The sequence below is a fragment of the Myiozetetes cayanensis genome, unplaced genomic scaffold (genome assembly GCF_022539395.1).
Source record: "Myiozetetes cayanensis isolate MyiCay16 unplaced genomic scaffold, myiCay2020 scf16, whole genome shotgun sequence".
Classification (NCBI taxonomy): Eukaryota; Metazoa; Chordata; class Aves; order Passeriformes; family Tyrannidae; genus Myiozetetes; species Myiozetetes cayanensis.
Window position 1 is genome coordinate 9153465 of NW_026087270.1, and position 16906 is coordinate 9170370.

Consider the following 16906-nt stretch of genomic DNA (forward strand, 5'->3'; position numbering starts at 1 on the left):
CCGGCTGAGCTGCCTCCAGCTCTGGTTTTGTGAAGGGAAGGCAGGGGAGAAGCTGGGTGTCCCTGCAGCCTGACACGTGCCCTGAGGCCGGGGCTCTGCAGGCACAGGGGTGTCAGGCTGGGCTCTGTATCTGCAGGGGTCAGCTGGGGCCGTGTCCCCAGGAGAACTGGGAGCACCTTGTGCTGATCTGCAGCGAGTTTCTCTAGGCTGGGAGGGGTGAAGGTCAGGACTGTACTTCTGAAGGGGACTTCAAGAATGGCATTTGCAATGAGCTCCAGGAGCTGACTGGGGTGGTCAGACAGGTTGGTTCGTGTCTTACAGATGACAAATGCTATAGCATAACTACTGGATGCTGACTTACTGTAATGTAAAATAGTACCATTTGGTGTTTAAATCTGTATAAAATGCTCAATGTCCATCTTCAGATGGAATGATTAAAGAAATTACACTTAGGCCCAGATCCTCAAAAGTATCAGGAGCCTGACTCAGTGGATCTCCTCTAAAGAGTGTGAGGATCTGGTAAGTCAACTACACTGTTATATATGAAAAAACATACTAGAAATCTGTACAGTTTACTACCTTATCTAAAATAAATGGTGTATTAAAGCCTGGCATTGTCTTAACATTAGCTATTTATTTTAGAAAGTGCTGGTTTACTTTGCTGTATTGGGAAAGAGTATTCAGATTTGTCTCTAAAAAATGAAATGCAGTAGACCTTGCATTTGTCTGCCTGCACTACCTCTGTGGTTTTCATTGCCCTTTAAAAAGAAAGCCTTAAAATGTTTAGACAAATGTGGATGTAAATATTCGGGTTCTGTTGTGACAGTTCCTGCTAGTTCTTGTTTGCAGTAGTGCTTTAAAATTAAAGCAGGTGAATGGTTTTGTATCGCTGCCTGTGCTGTTGTTTTATCCAGAATTGTTCCAAAGCTACCATGATTAAATCAGGAATGCAGTAGTGGGATACTTAACTCTCTGTAGCAATTTATAGTGTGGACAGAGGAAAGGAGCTACCACTGTTGGTTTTTTTAACTCTGATAAGCTTTAGCTATTTCAGGGTCTCCTTTTGAGGGCCACGTTTCATATCAGGTCTATTTAACTGTCAGCTGCAAAGCAGAACCCCCAGTGCATTGGATTTACTTCAGAAGTGCTTTGCTGCTGCATGGAGGGTTATTCTTACCACCTTCTGGAGTGTGCCTGCAGTGTCTGATACAGGGGGTGATGCAGAAATTGTGTTTAAAACAACCAACAAAGTAACACAACCCTGTGAGCTCTGCCCAAGGAACAGCAAACAGGCAGTAAATGCCTGGCATTATCTTCTGAGTGGCCTTAGACCCCCCCACCCTTCAGGTGAAGTCCACGGGGGCAAGACTTAATATGGCAGTGGTGTGTCAGGCAGAAAGTCATGGCTTAACTTTTCTGGGGAGCAACTCCCTGTTTTGCTCTGGTGGAAACTTCTTTTTTTATAGTCCTTACTATTAAAAAAAAAAATGCAGGTTTGTTTTCCACATGTATAAACAGACTGTGCTGGAATTCTGTGCATGTCTGTGCTCTCACCAGTGCCAATAGTGCAGGATTGTTATTGGAGCTGGGTTAAGTTTAGTTAAGGATTTTTCTCTCCTGGTTTGATCAGAAGCAAAGCAGCAACACACTCGTGATCATTTTGGCCTGGAGTTTTATCCAGGGTGTGGTTTATCTGCACTTTTTGCCTTCAAGTTTCTTGTAAGGCAAGAACACGTTCTGAAACTCTGTGTGCTGACCATGGTCTTGGAACTTGGCTGGTGAATGACGCAGAACTCTTAAAATAGTGACACAAAAGGGGGTTTTATTTTTATCATTTTATTAGATTAAGTCTTCTGTGAAATCTTCTGTAAAACAGGTGCAGAAATTCCCACTGAATACTTCTATCAGTGCTATTATGTTCCAGGTAAATCAGCTTTTGTTATCTATGGAAACGAAAGCAAAGCAAACTCTTTTGATTTATAGGCTGCTTCTAGAACAGGCTGCTGTCACTGGTACAGTTTGTGTTTCCTGAGCACACTGGAGTTCATTTTAGAACCAATGAACAAGGGAGAATGTAACAACATGTGAGGTTTGCTCAGGGGTCGACTGGTATAAACAGCGCCAAAGGCCCAGATCACACAAATGTAGTTTTCCCTGAGGTTCAAGAGAAGAGACAAAGCCATCATTTGAGAGGGGAGACTGACAGACTTCTTGAACCATCAATTATTCACAGTGTGCAGTACTGAATGCACTTTAATGATTCAGTATTTTCTTGGCATTGTTTAAATGGATTTAATTTCCACAGGCTCACCTCCAACCACAGGCAGCCTAGAATCAAGTCTATTTGTATCAGTAAAAATAAAGGACATGTAGTTTGTCCCTCCAAAATGTTACCAGGATTTTTCTTCAGGGCTTCCATCCCCCTGTGCTGCTGGAAGAACATGTGAACTCGTGTGTTACTGCCCTTCTTACCCAGCAATTCCTACATTTCAGTTCTTCCAGCATTGCTTCCTGTGTTTGGGTTTGAAAAATGATGTCTGCAGTGACCTCGCTACAAACTAGAACCTACTAACTTAATTTAGACCATAGTACTTCTGTTCAAAGCATGTTTTTAGATTTCAGAAGCCTTGCTTTTCCCCTGATGCTACTGCTCCTTAGCACATTATTGTTATTATTACAATTATTATTCTCTAAATAGGTAAATTCGCCTGCTAAATCAGTTTTGCTTTTTGTCACAAGCCCATCTATGAGCCTCTCCTGCTGCCTTTGCTGCAAATACAGCTCTCCCAGAATTGCACGTTATTCCCTCTTTGTGGGTGTGCCCTCGCTGAGGGTGGGACCAGCTGCTGCCACATCCATACACACATTCCAGATATGCCAAGGAATTCTTTCTCAACAGCTTCAATTTTCTCATGCGTGACTCTATCAGGAAATGAGTATTTTTTTCAAGATTCTTTGCTGATGAAAAGCGAAAGCCTTTAGAACGCAGTTTCACACTGTGAACTGCTGCAGCAACATTGTCCTTTTGATTGCATTTACACCCCACTGGAACACTCCGGTTTAACTCCTGATTACACCTGATGCACGCAGGGAGCTGGAAGAGATCACGAGCCAGGGAATCTGAGACAGCAGGAATCTCGGCCTGGCTGCTCAAAGTTTACTGTTCAAATGCTCCACTCTGGGCTTAACTGCAAAGCCCCCCTCAAAGGCTGCGTTGAGGACCTGGTCGAGGCAGGTGGCCAGGATGAAGGTCAGGTCCTGCCGCACGTGCACCGCGATCTCCTCGAGATCCTTCTCGTTCCTCTGGGGAATGATAATTCTCTTCAGGCCAGCTCGGTGTGCTGCCAGGACTTTGTCTTTAATTCCCCCAACCTAGTAAGGGGAGGAAATAAAACCATATGTAAAAAAACAGATATAAAAACAGTCACACTAATCTAATACAGGAATTACTGTAGCATCACATCAGGAGTTAAATTTTGATGAAAGGTTCTGCCTCCCCCAGTAATTTAAGGAAGCAATTAAAAATGCAGCCACATTTGTAGCTCATTATGTGCTTTACTGAGGGAAATATTTTAATTTGCTGTAGTATTCTTTCTGTAACAGTTACTAACAAGGGAAAAATTAACCTAGGAGTGCAGGTACAAGAGTATCAATAGTGGAAAAGTCATTACTTTTCAGGAATTTTTTTTAACTAAGGTGGCCTTCATTTTTATATGGTGTGCTGAAATTGTGTATTAGAACAGAAGGCTTTTCAGAAAAAGGCAGTGTTAGATTTAGAGGAAAAAAGTCCTAAGGAAGCACTGTCACACAGTAAATAACTTGAATTGTACAACAGAAAATGCACAGAAATGCAAACCTGTGCTCCAAGACTAGAGGGGTCCTTTGTGCCACAACAACAGGCACTGCTCCACTGAGCCACCTGGCTGGCTTGGTAATGCGTTGTAAAAAAGGGGCTTAAATTATTTTTGCTTTGAATCACAGCTGTAGCTTCTTCCCCTGAACTCTCTTCTAATCTTAATTAAAGACCATCTTGCAGAAAAAACTCGCAATTCCACAAGACTTTAGAGGAGAGCAAAGCCTTGTGTTATAGCAGGAAGGGCTGTAACACAAGATAGGAGGGGCCACAATCCCCACAGTGACCCCACTGGGCCGGAGGTGCTGCACACCCAGCACTCCTGGGGCCGCAGCAGGGGCAGCTGCTGGCAGGAAATCAGGGACTGACAACAGCAAGATCCCAGACAATGTTCAGGAAGAAGGTAAATGTGGTTTAACATTTACAGGTACCTGATCTTTGCACCCACCTTTAACAGCAGGCAAAGTGTGGTCACTCCCTGCTGAAGACACTCTGGGGAGCTCGGGCACCGTTCACCAGTTAATGCAGGGCCCAAGAGAATCCTGAACCACAGCCTGTCCTGTCGGGCTCCCTGTCCCCAGAACAACCTCCAGAGATCCTCCTCCTCCTCTGCTACCTCACCATGGCACCCCTGCTTTACCCTCCTCTGCAGGACACAAAATGCTGCCTCTGTTTTCCTACTTCATCCTCTTCCTCCTCTCCATCATGTGGTATGGGATGGTAACTCCCGTATCTGTTCCATCACTTGTGCCAGGCTCCACTGACACTTTAAACTCTATTTGTCTGAAAACCTTCCTTTGCCCTCATGTTTTATTTTCCATAAAAAGCTTTATGGAAACATCTTTTGTCTGAACTGTACACAAGGAAGAACATTTAAGAATCTAAAAATAAGTGTATGCAGGACGGTTTCAAGAGTAACTTATACACAGTTACTGTGAGAGCTTTAAGGAACAACTTCTCAAAGGAACCAAAGATAGTTCTGTACTGATAGTCTGAGGGAGCACGTTTAGAAATTGCAGTACATATTTTGGACCCATCTCGAATTTTAAGACTTCCAGGTTTTTCTTTCTAACTAGACATCTTAATGTGTTTTCTCCCAAAACCACATCAAGGCTGCTTTATCTTGAAAAGCAAAGCAGAGAGAGGAGTGGGACAGCACTGCAGCAGGCTGGCTTCCATCAGCCTCCCAACTGCATCAAAGAGACTGGATTGCTGCTAAGGAATGATCCAGCAAGCCCCTGCTTTTCTAAGTGCCTGTAAACAGATTTTATATCCAGAATAGGGAGAATTAATACAACTTAGCTCTTTTCTCAAATGATGCTTACTGGAAGAACAAGGCCTCTCAGTGTAATTTCTCCTGTCATGGCTACATCTGAGCACACCAGCCGCCCACTGAAGAGTGAAGCAAGACAGGTTACTATGGTAACACCAGCAGATGGTCCATCTTTTGTGACAGCTCCAGCTGGGAAGTGCAGATGGATGTCAGTGTTGTCAAGGAGATCAAAACTTCCAGAAGCTTAAGGGAAAAAAAGAATGGTTTCAATGTTAAAAATCTAAACCCATTTTGTTCCCAGTCTTTATTCTAAAAGCCCACCAAGAACTAAAAGCCTTGGCACTATTTTTTTAACAGTAGGCTGAAAGAAACAACACGATGTTGCAGACGCCCTAGAAAAAAACAACAAAAAGAAAACCCAATGAGCTTTCCTGCATCCAGATTCCTAGAAAAAAACTGGAACACATTAACCAGTAAGCTCAGCATTTGCATGTGCTGGCAAATTCAGAGTAGGGATTAATGTAGATAAATAGAATTTTTATGTCCCAAACCATAACTGTCAATTTTCAGAGAATATACCACAGAACCAGCACTCCACAAGAACCCACAGGTAATGCCTGCAGCATTTCAGAAATTAATTCCATTTTGGTTTTTAACCTATCTAAGCCTCCACAAATAATGACAGATACTGGACAGTTATTTGCCTATTCAGCAGATGATGCTAGAAAGCACATTTCCACGACTCCTGGGAGGTTCAAACAAAAAAACTGAGTTACAATGTTCTTGTCCAGAGTCCTATTGCACTGTAGTTCAACAGCTACCACACAAACCCAGCATTCTCAAAATACTAAAAATACTTAAAGACTATAAAAACATCCTTTTAACAGAATCTGTCTTCATTTTAGAAAAATCTACAGACTTCTGTACCTATGTACATCATCAAAGAACTGCTGGAAAGCTCAAGTGTAAAAATGAAGGAGAAGCACCTTGGCACCGAGGCTGTCCCAGCCTTCCAGGCTGTTGCAGGGAGAGACTGGACACGGTGGGAGGGCCTGCAGTGACAACTCCTGTTCTGCCCACACTGACCTGTGTGCCACCAACACCCCAGCTCGACAGGAATCAGGAAAGAGCTACACAAAGGAACTCTGGAGCTGATTTCACCAGCACTGATGGCTGGAAAACTTCCTCTGTTATGGCAACTCAATACATTTCCACAGCCAGCACCAGCAACTCCCCCCATTACTCAGCAATGCTACGACCTGCTGGATTACTGACAAACACCAAGTTTTAGCACACTGAATTTCCCTGCAGTATTAATCCTTGCCCTGCAGCGCTGTGGCACAGAGCCCCACACACCGTTGGTGAGCTGGAATCTCTTGGCGTTGCTCCTCAGCCAGCTGATGGCCAGATGTGCCGACTCCTTCATGACGTCCCCGAGCTGCCCCGTCAGGGTGAGCTGCCCCTCCCCGTCCATGCGACTCGCTTCCACAAACATGATCTCCCCTCCCAGGGGAGTCCACGCCAAGCCTATGGCTACTCCTGGCTGGCTGAGGCGTTCAGACACCTGAGGGAAAACACAGGAAACCGTTTAGGACCAGCCATAAAAAATCTACTGCGAAACCAATTTGATAGCTGCTGTACCCATTAAAACACAAAAGTTAAGGCAAGTGTCTGATCTCTTATTTTACCATTTAACGCAGCAATAATTCTGGATATGTGTAAACACTAATTACACAACTGGAGCTGTATGTGGCAGATTAGCTTAAGGCAATGGCAAACATCTGGGTGTATCATTCTTGGAACCTTCCCGTCCCCAGAAGCACAAGAATCTTTCCCTTCAAAGGACTTCAAGTATTTAGTCAATCCTGATTGAATGTTTATGTGACTTAACCCATCTGCTAGAGGTGTATTTGCCCTGGCTGGTACTCATGTGAAAAAGAGAGTTTTGCTCTCCAGTGTTTAAAGGTGTTTGCACTGCCTGAACTCAGACAACAAACACACTGATGTTCACTGCAAACATTTACAAACAGTTGTGAATAACGGGAAATGAAAGTGCTGCAGGACAGGCAGGAAAGAGGATGGCAAATCTGACAGACTCCCATTAGTCAGTAACCACACCTGTACCATGCTAAAGCAAAGGATGCCACACAGCCCTTCTCCTGTGGCTCTTGGTTATCTGTGCATTTGGAACAACATCATGCCATTTGCTTTTATTAGCATAATTTAACTAAAATGGCTGTGGCTTTTTCTAGCATTTCAAATTTTACATGATAGTGTTTCACTTTCATGGTATCAAAATACTTCATCAAGCATTTTCACTTTCACTAACATTAGTTTCTATATTAATTCCCCTAATCTTATTAGTTGGAGATATTTACTCTGATTATCTCAGTAACTCAGGTTAGCCAAGTCAGTTCATTCTGGTCACGCTGAAATCCAACATTACTGGAGAATTCTCCTTTGCATTTGAGACAATCATGTATTTTGGTAGCCCACTGTGGTTTCAAACATTTCAGATGTAATGAACAAAATAAGCTGTTTTCCAAACCCTCTCCCACCCCAAAGTAGCCATGAACAAGGTTTGGTGGCTTGGGGTTTTTGTTTCAGCTTTTTTGGACTGGACTCTTGTGTATCGATTCGAAACACTTTACACACTGACTCCACTGTTTGAGAGCTCGGGGGAGAAAACTGCAAATGTGACAAGAGTTCAAAAAACCAATGGATCTAAAGACACATCACCTCCCTCCTGTATCTCAGACCAGAACCTCCTCCTACATTCACAAGTAATGTGAGATCTGGTAAGAGAAACCAGATGTGTAGTAGGTGTCAGTGACCTTTCAAGTGGCAGCTTCAGAGGCCAAGCCACCTCTCCTGCTGTCCTAGAGACTGCACTACCCCTACTGTGACCTCCTCAGCTGAGCCTCACCTGAGGCCTGTTGACAGGCAAAGGAATGGAAAATGCCCTGGCAGTTTGACATCCGCCTGCAGAAAAGATCCCTGAAAACCCCCAAACACACACACAGACACACAGTACAGACAGGAAAGTATGTTATATTTCATTAAACACCTGTGGAGTGGCACAGTGAGCTCCACAAGATTCAGTCGCTCCTGGCACCTCTGACTCATTTCTTCTCACCCAAAGTCTACTGAATTTAAATTAGAAGAAATCCTTTCTCACACTTTTTCCACAACTTCAATTAAAAATGACCTCCAGAATCAGCTGATGACTGGTCACATCTGTCAGATGACGAAGATGATTTTACTGACTTTAAGTCTTGGGTTTTGAGAATTTTTGTAGATGAGACCAACCCAGCTGTAATGTAGCTGGAATCTAAACATACCATCAAATACATTTTAGCTGCCTAGACACTGCAGAATTAAAACCTTAACACTCAGCACAGTCATTTATTTTAAAACATTTACAATTGTTCCAAGATAAAGGAAAGAGATGTTGTCTGCAGGTTTGGAGTTGCTTTGTAAGTCAGTGCAACGGACAAAAAACTATTAAATTATTGATTCACAATGGCATGATGAGAACCAGTTCAGTTACTTGCTGGCCTTGAGCATCTTTGTTATCCTTCCCAGGTTTTCTCAACCTGACTCTACCAACCTTTTTCCAGTCTCCTCTTCTGATTCATTTCCTGGCAAATCACTGCTGGCAAAGCACGTTAACAGCAGCTTCCCTCTGAGGGAGGAGGATTTCCCAGAAATATCACCACAAGACTGGTAGTTCTTTGATAAAAATCCCATCTAAACCTGTCCTTCATCCAGGTTTTGCTTCTAAAAGAACCTCCTTTGTTCCTTAATTAGAAGTGTGCACATCCCACAAAACAGAGCCATTATTTTATTCTTTTCCTAGAACAGGCCATTTCACTGACCTACAGCTTCTGTCCCTTCAACTTCACTCCCATTATGAGGATATAAACTAATCCTGACAGGCCTTCCTGTGGTGCCAGTAATGTTTTGTTACCTGAGCTAAAAAAAAAAAAATAGATAAAATCCAAGCCAAAAATATAAATAGTTCATTATAAACACACTGGATGTGTTATAAATCCTTTCCCCCAAAAGCGTGCGGTGCTGGAACATTTCATTAAATCTTTTTACACTTTAAACTGTCAAGATTATTCTTTCAAAGCCTCACTATGTGATTTATTCCAACATTTGTTCTGTGGGGCGACACGTAAGATTATTTATTTCTGATAAATGAATTAATCCTACAAGTATGAGCTGAATATTCTGTCATGTCTTTGTGCTGGGAGAGCAGTGCAGAGAACAGACAAGCAAAGCGCTGCAAAGGTGACAGATGAACCTCCTGTGCTCGGGTATTCCCCAAGGACAACGGATCAATTAAGTCGTGTCATGTTTTCAGTTCTATTTGCTCAGTTCTCCTCCAGGTACTGACACAGTGGCTTTGTTTCAGCTACCGAGAAATGGCAAAATGCAGGTCAAAGGTGAAGCTTTAAGGCCAGATATGGAGAGGAAACAAACTCTGCAGACTTACACAGCAGAAAAACCACCAGCAGTCTGAAAGGTCTGCCAGAGACAGGAGCTGGGCTTACAACTTGTTTCCTCATTTCTGTCTATTCCTTATATCCAAAAACCTCAGTTCAGTTCTGAAAACTGACTCATTCCTTAACAAGCACTTGCTTTCCCCTGCCTCCCCTGCATATCTTGTCCCCTTCTTTCTCTCCAAATCCCACTGGAGTCTGGGCCTCTTATCCAGGAGAAAAGAATTCTAAGAGGAAAGTTCTCAGAAGTTTGTCTCTTCTGCAAGTTTTCCCTTCAGTTCTATTTTCTCCATAACTTACTGCTTTACTGACCTTTTCTCCACAATAAAGAAAAATTCAGTGTTTCATCAGGACATGTTTCCTGTCACACCACTGACACTCGGTCACTTCACCCAGGCCTGAACTACAGCAGAGAATAACTGCAATGGAAATGGTGAAAAGAGAATCCCAAACTAACAAATTCCTTTAACTGAGGGCATTTCCACAGAATGAAGCAATGCACAGATGGGGGAGAGAAAAAATTCTGAACTATGCCTACTGAGGAACAGAGCTGGAGGTGCCTGACTGATCATAAAGCATTTTAATAGCTGAGAGTCGCATTAACCTAAAGAATGTCTGAGAACTTCTGGTGCAAACTGAAGTGGTTTTAATACCCAAAAATGCTGACTGGCTTTAAGGAGGTATGTGGGACAGTCCTTAGCACAGCTGCTGCAGAGACTGGATTCCTGGGCTCTACTTTTGGCTTCTTTCCTAAGACCACCAAACATCCCCCAAACAAAAGCAAAGTTGTTATAAACTGAAAAAACACCACCACATTCTTAAGCACAGAATAGCTCCAGGCATCTTTGCTAACAGAAAGTCATGGCGTTAGGTTATTTATGTACCACGAGTTAAAAGAAAACAAAAACTTCTCTAGGTGAAAACACACTCGCTGGAACACAAAGAAAAACAGCTCTGTTACTAAAAGAAGTTAACTTTAAAGAAGTTAATATTGTATAAACTCAGTCAATAGTAATAAAATACACAACTAGTCAAAGCAGCCAGAAACAACAGTCAAGCAGAAACAAATGAGGATGTTACCTCCATTTCATACATGGGTGGCCCCAGGATATCTTTTAAAGCATGGAAATCAATTAAAATCGGCATTTCAGGTGGCAGAGCCAGGTCAGCTGTGTCACTGATGGATTCTGGTTTTGCATCTTCTGTGACATGCTCTTTGCAATCTAAGAGAAGAAAATCTAATTTAGGATTTGTAACAGTCTTTCCAGACAGAGGAATTTTAAAAAATCATGACAGAGAAAAATAACATATTTAAAGAAATGCTCAGAAAATTAATGAAAATGTGCTTAAACCATCTTTCACAAAAATCTTGTTACAATAGTATGGCATCACATTTAATTATTAAGCCTAAATACCTTCTAACTGTTCATCAAAGGAAATATTAAATCTAGAGCACTGACAGAGATGCAACTCATCTGCTCAAATACCAAAACACATTAAGTTCATTTAGGACTTTGCACTTTTCATCAGATTTCTGCACAAGAAACCATATTTCATAGAAACAGAATGGTTTGGGCTGCAAGGGACATTAAAGATCATACTCTTCAGGAAGGGTATAAAGCCCCTATAAACATGTAGCTGCAGACTTCTGAATGCAATATTCTCAAGTGTCATCTAGAAGGGACCACATAAATAAAGCAACAGTTATGGCTTCAGAAGTGGGCTCTTCCCTTCCTTCATTTACAGCACGATTGTATTTCTTACCTACACAATTTTCTCAGCAAAACTGCCTTAACATTTCTGTTCTCTCCACAAACGTGTTTTCTGTACAAAAGGGAACTGCAGTGGGAACCTTAGAAAATATCAAAGTCTCAGAGCAGCCTGGTCTCAGAGCCAGCCTGCACAGCCTGATTGCATGACTGAGCTCAAGAACTCAAACAGCCCTTGCAGGAGGCCCACGCTGTGCACTCACTGCAGCGACTGCACACAGAGGGAGACTGCAAGCAGGGAGTCATTTCCCCAATGATCCAGATGCATCCCCTGATCCAGATGCAAAAGGCTCATTACCATTTTCTCGAGAGCCCAAAGCAATATATTAGTGAAACATATCAGAAAAATGAAAAATACTTGGATAATCCAGATGTTTCTGAGGTTCTGTGGCAGTTTCCCAGCAGTGCTTCCCTGCCACTGAGAAAAGCATCCTGCACACAATGGAGATATTTCCTCCCACCCCAAACACACAGGCCTGATACACATTTAAAGCACAGTCTGTATTACACAGCAGTGTATACCAGGCTTCCAGACTCCTGCACCATACATTGGGAAGTTACCCAAATACATTGACCACTTGAGTCAAACTTGCATTTAAACTCAAAACCAAGTGTTGTTTCATTCACAAGGAGTAGAAAACTGCACTGTTATTACTGGGTTATGGAAATAATTAAATATTTTCAAAGCCTTGGTTTCAACATAAATAGAATTCTGATTTAATCACCTTTCATTATTAAATATCACTTGTCCTAAATTTCTTTTCAGGGTCTGAATTAGACAAATCATTTTTCACTCTGGGTTTCAACTGCTGTCTCATGATATGGTGCCTTAGTGCACTGTTGCTGCATTGTATTCTCAAGGCAGTTGCACTAAAATAGGAAGGAGAGTTTCACATATTTCTGTGACTACTAGAATTTCATCTACTGTCAAAAGATTCGAGGAGTGTCTCATAAATCTTAGATAGTGTTGCAGTGAAATATCAGATGGTGTTACTGTACACAAGGATGACTCCCTGGAGAGGCTGAAAAATGACTCCCTCTGCCTTTGCTGAAGTTCATGTACAAACCCCGTGACTGACGCAAACCAACACTGCCCCACTTGCCAACTTCTTCACAAAGCTCAGGAGTCAAAGGAGCAGGAAGGCAAGACAAGGCTGCCACTGTGCTTCACTCATGCATTTTTGGGAAGTGCTGAACACAGCTTGACAGAGCATCTCCCAGCATCAGCTCTGCTAGGGCAGGTACCCTCCATTTTCGGAGCCCACTATCAGTGTCAAAAGCCTGATCTTTACAAAGCCCTGCAAACAGGTGCTCCTCTTGGAGTTGATAATCTGACAATCAGTATGATGATGGGAATTCTGTGATTCTTCTACCTAATGCCTCGTAATTTTTACTCTAGCCCACAAGGCACTCAGCTGAATAAGCACAACAGGCACCACGTTACCATTAGGATTTGCTACAAACCAGACACAAATTATGTTTTAGCCAGCAAGGCAAGGCTGGAGCCCTCTCCTACACCCAACTCAGGCCATGTCAATGCACTAACTGTTCTCTCAATCCCACATCAGTAACTGACAAAAGTGTACAGCAAAAATGAATTACCAGGTCCTATTTTACAGATAAAGAAAAATAAAAAATTCAAGAAATACTTCTAAATGAAACTATTAAGAGACAACAACTTGATTAACTATTCTTCCAGAGTCATTCATTACATGAAATAAAAATTCATCATCAAGATGCACAACTGCACAAATGTCCGCTAATCAACAGGAGAAAAAAATGCCAAAGAAATAAATTTAGGCTACAGATTCCATTATTTGCATCTACTTGCAAGTATTTGGAGATATTTACAAGCTTTGTTTTGAATACTTGGTTGTTTCCAACAGATAGAATGAAAACTAAACAAAAATATTTTTAAAAAGGATGCTACTGTCACACACTCCCAGCAAGGGACACAGTCTGCTAAAAATACAGCAGGGTGTAAGCACGTTATTAGTACAAAATAAAACACACTTTGCAGACTGCACCATTCTATACAAGTCTCAGAATACACTACAGTTGAACTATAGAGCCACCTGTCCCTCGGACTCCCTTTCATTCAATACCAGCTTTTTCTTACCAACAGTTTCCACTCCAGAAGTACAAAGGCAACTCTTCACAGCTCATTTCTTCTGGGCTTACTCCAAGCTGTGTGTCAACCCAAAGCACTAACATTTTGCCCTCTTCTGAAGCACTGAGATTGCTATTTTCATTTAGCTTTGGTAAGTTGCAAGTCCAGTACTAATTTTAATAGTGTATAATTTTAACACTGTAAATATCTAAGTTGCAAGTACAGTGCTAATTTTAACATGGTAAATACCTCTCTTGCTGGACTGAGATGTCTAATACAGTTCCTTTTTGTTATTTGCCTTAATAATAAAGTGTTTCTTCTTACAGTACCATGAGTTGTGCTCTGAACCTACCTTTCATTTATTTTATCAGAAGGCTTGAAGAGCAGAACGACAATTTCTTTTTATTCAGCAATTGCACTGAACCTTTGAAGCACATTTTAGACACAGCTGCCCTTCAATACAAGGAAATACTTTAAAAACATGCCCCTGATATTGCCTGGTGCTTGTGAGCCTGCCCACCACAGCACAGAGGCTCCGTGCTCCAAGAGCAAGTCCAGGTATCCCAGAAGCATCAGCAACCTCAGTGTTTGTCTTCAGAAAAGTCCATCACAGAGGAGAGAAGGTGCACATAATAGAAATGGAAAGCATTAATAAATACACCTTAAAAGCTCTTCTTTTAACGTAGGTGAAATGATTTAAACTGCATGATCATTCACAGTCACTGCTACTGTGAGAGTTCACTGTTATTAAGCCAAACATTCAGAGAAAACTGAGCTGAATCTGCTTAAGCAAACACAGCCAAAATCAATCTTTTGCTATTACAGCTTCCACAGACACTGTGATGACCTCAGAAAACTCAACAAGGTAAAAGAAGATTCAATTTTCAGAAAGGAAATACTGAGCTAGGAAAAAAAAGGCAAGGTAAAGCTGACAGACCATCAAGAAACAGATTTTCAGAGACAGATTACTTTTTACTGTGGGTAAAATTCTTCTTCAAATACCTCTCTAATTAATCCCACTGCTTGTACAAATATTGATTATATTTCCTCTCCTGGGATTTACCCTCTAAAAAGGGTGGGCACCATTCAGACTTGTACACTGCCCTGTTTGAAAAGAACAGATAATGAGTATCCTTATTTGTCCTCCTCTAATCCAGACAAGAACTATTCCAGCTGTATAGATGTTAGACCCCATAGGTTTTTTCCCCATCAACTAAATTGGGAAGTATTTCACAACATCACATCAAGAGAGAGGGCCCTGTTTAGTATTTTAAGTTTGTGAATATCCTGGAGCAAAAATAATCAACCATTCTGTAGTTTTGGCCTTCCAGGATCCTCTTGACACAAAACTGTTCTCTGACAGACTGGAAGGACTTCTTGTCTGGAAGTGTCACCTGAACTCACTTCAGTCCTTAAAAGACAAAGGAAGCACCCAACACCCTGCTTGTCAGGTTTTATTAGACTAAGACCTGCCCACATTTTAAAAGTCCAACTTCAGGTTTGGATTTTGTCCTTTCCCGTTTCGCATCGACCTTACGCTGAGGGCTCCTGCAGACACCCAGCACTGCAATGAGCACTCTGAAGCTGCAACAGAGAACTGCTGTGCACAGTGACACCCTCCACCAGCAACTGGCTGAACACAAGCACCACCATCTACCCTCCCCATGGTATCTTTCAGCAGACACAGCGTGGATGTTCATTTTCATTCAAGAGAACACTCGTGTGGGGATGAAGAAGGGAGCAGGCACCTGTTGCATGTTGCACATGAACTGGATTATGGGCCTGACTTCTTCCTTCCCTCCTATCTCGAGACTAGAAAGGGGTCTGGCTTTACTGGTGGAGCAGTGACCTGGGTATTTGTATTGTTTGAGAATTTCATGTTTAGTTTTCATTCAGTCTGTTGGATGACTGGCAATGATAAAACACAGTATACATGGGAAACAAAACCAGATTTACTGATGTTCAGAAGTTACCAAAGCTCCAAGGGTTCAAATAAGTGTAGTCTTAAAAGACACATCCAAAGAGCCTCCAAACCTTTCTCATTTCAAAGCTCTTCAAGCAGACAATTATTTCAGAGTACAAAATAACAGGACTGAGTTCTGAGCCAGTAGAGCATGCACAGCACAGTTAAAGAGCCTCTTTAAATACAATAACTATGTTTAACTTAGTTTTTTATTCAAGAAAATAAGTGAAAGGTTTGCATAAAAAACGCAAAAATATACATAAATCATAACTGCATCCCTAAGATATGAAACAGATCCACTGCAATTCTCAATTATCAACTTGGCAGGCTGAAATTATGTCCCAAGTCACAATTCAGCACTACCTGAACCATGCACAATAGTAATGTCACACTATGCTCAATGCTTTTGAAAACACCCTTTAAAGAAGCATAAAAAAGGAGAAGTTGTTAAATTAGCTTCTTAGTGACTACATCAGAAGTTCCCTTTTTAATAAGCCATGCAAAAGATACAGACCTTCTCCTTCCCCCACGTCAGGACGCTCTGGCTTTGGCTCTTTGTGCTGTCCTTCTGCCACTTTCACCGCCACTGCCCTGCAAATGGCTCCCAGCTTCCGATCCAGAGCCCGCACTCCTGCCTCCCTGGTGTACCTGCAGCACACACAACTGCTGGGGGTTCTCTGCACGACAGTTCTTTGCAAAGCAAACACACACTTCCTTACTAAAAACACATCCACATAAAATGAGACGTGAAAGGCAGTGAAACCTTGGACCACTTTAATAAACAATGGTGTCAACAATTGTAGCCACACTCGGAGAGCAAGAGCAAGGAATTCTCTACAGGAGGAAGGATGGTTCCCTTTATACAGCAGAGCGAGACAAAGCTGAAGAAAGAACAATTCCATAATTTACCAACTGGTGAACTCCTGAAGCTATTAAGAACAATAGGTTATCACACTAAAAATTGATTTACTAGTTACAAAAAAAGAAGTTATTTAAACTGAAAGCAACGAACAGACTTACCTGGTAATTATATCCAAAGTAGTTACTTGGGGAATCTGTATTTGCTGTGGAGTCAGGCCATGTTGTTCAAGCTGTTTAGGAATCAAGTGTCTATGTGCAATTTCAATTTTTTCTTCTTGTGTGTATCCTTCAAAGAAAAAGCATGTATTTATTAATCTTTTTGTTTATACACTACAATATAATCGAATTCTTACCTTTTATAATTGTATCTGATTGCATTTAACAAAAACCACCCTCATCTATAATTTAAAAGGCTGTTGGTGTGATCCTTGGTGGTGATTCATAACTTCATGTGAACAAGAACAGAATTTCAGTGTTTCAAAGACCCCTTTCTTCATTAGAATCTTAAAAAGAGGCATCAGTCACCAGACTATTAGAATAGAAACAAATCAGTGAATGAAAATATAATT

The 16906-nt window shown here is 41.7% G+C and overlaps 1 protein-coding gene across 1 annotated transcript in view; it reads right to left on the reverse strand.

Annotated features, from left to right (window-relative positions):
* Window positions 1-1822: 1822 nt before the first annotated feature.
* Window positions 1823-16906, reverse strand: part of LONP2 (lon peptidase 2, peroxisomal) — a 31986-nt gene continuing 16902 nt past the window's right edge. The window contains exons 10-15 of the mRNA XM_050311182.1: window positions 16497-16623; window positions 15991-16124; window positions 10715-10857; window positions 6483-6690; window positions 5179-5369; window positions 1823-3372 (exon numbers count right to left, since the gene is read on the reverse strand). Coding sequence (XP_050167139.1) covers window positions 3151-3372; window positions 5179-5369; window positions 6483-6690; window positions 10715-10857; window positions 15991-16124; window positions 16497-16623 — 1025 coding nt within the window. The 3' untranslated portion in view covers window positions 1823-3150. The remainder of the gene's footprint in view (window positions 3373-5178; window positions 5370-6482; window positions 6691-10714; window positions 10858-15990; window positions 16125-16496; window positions 16624-16906) is intronic.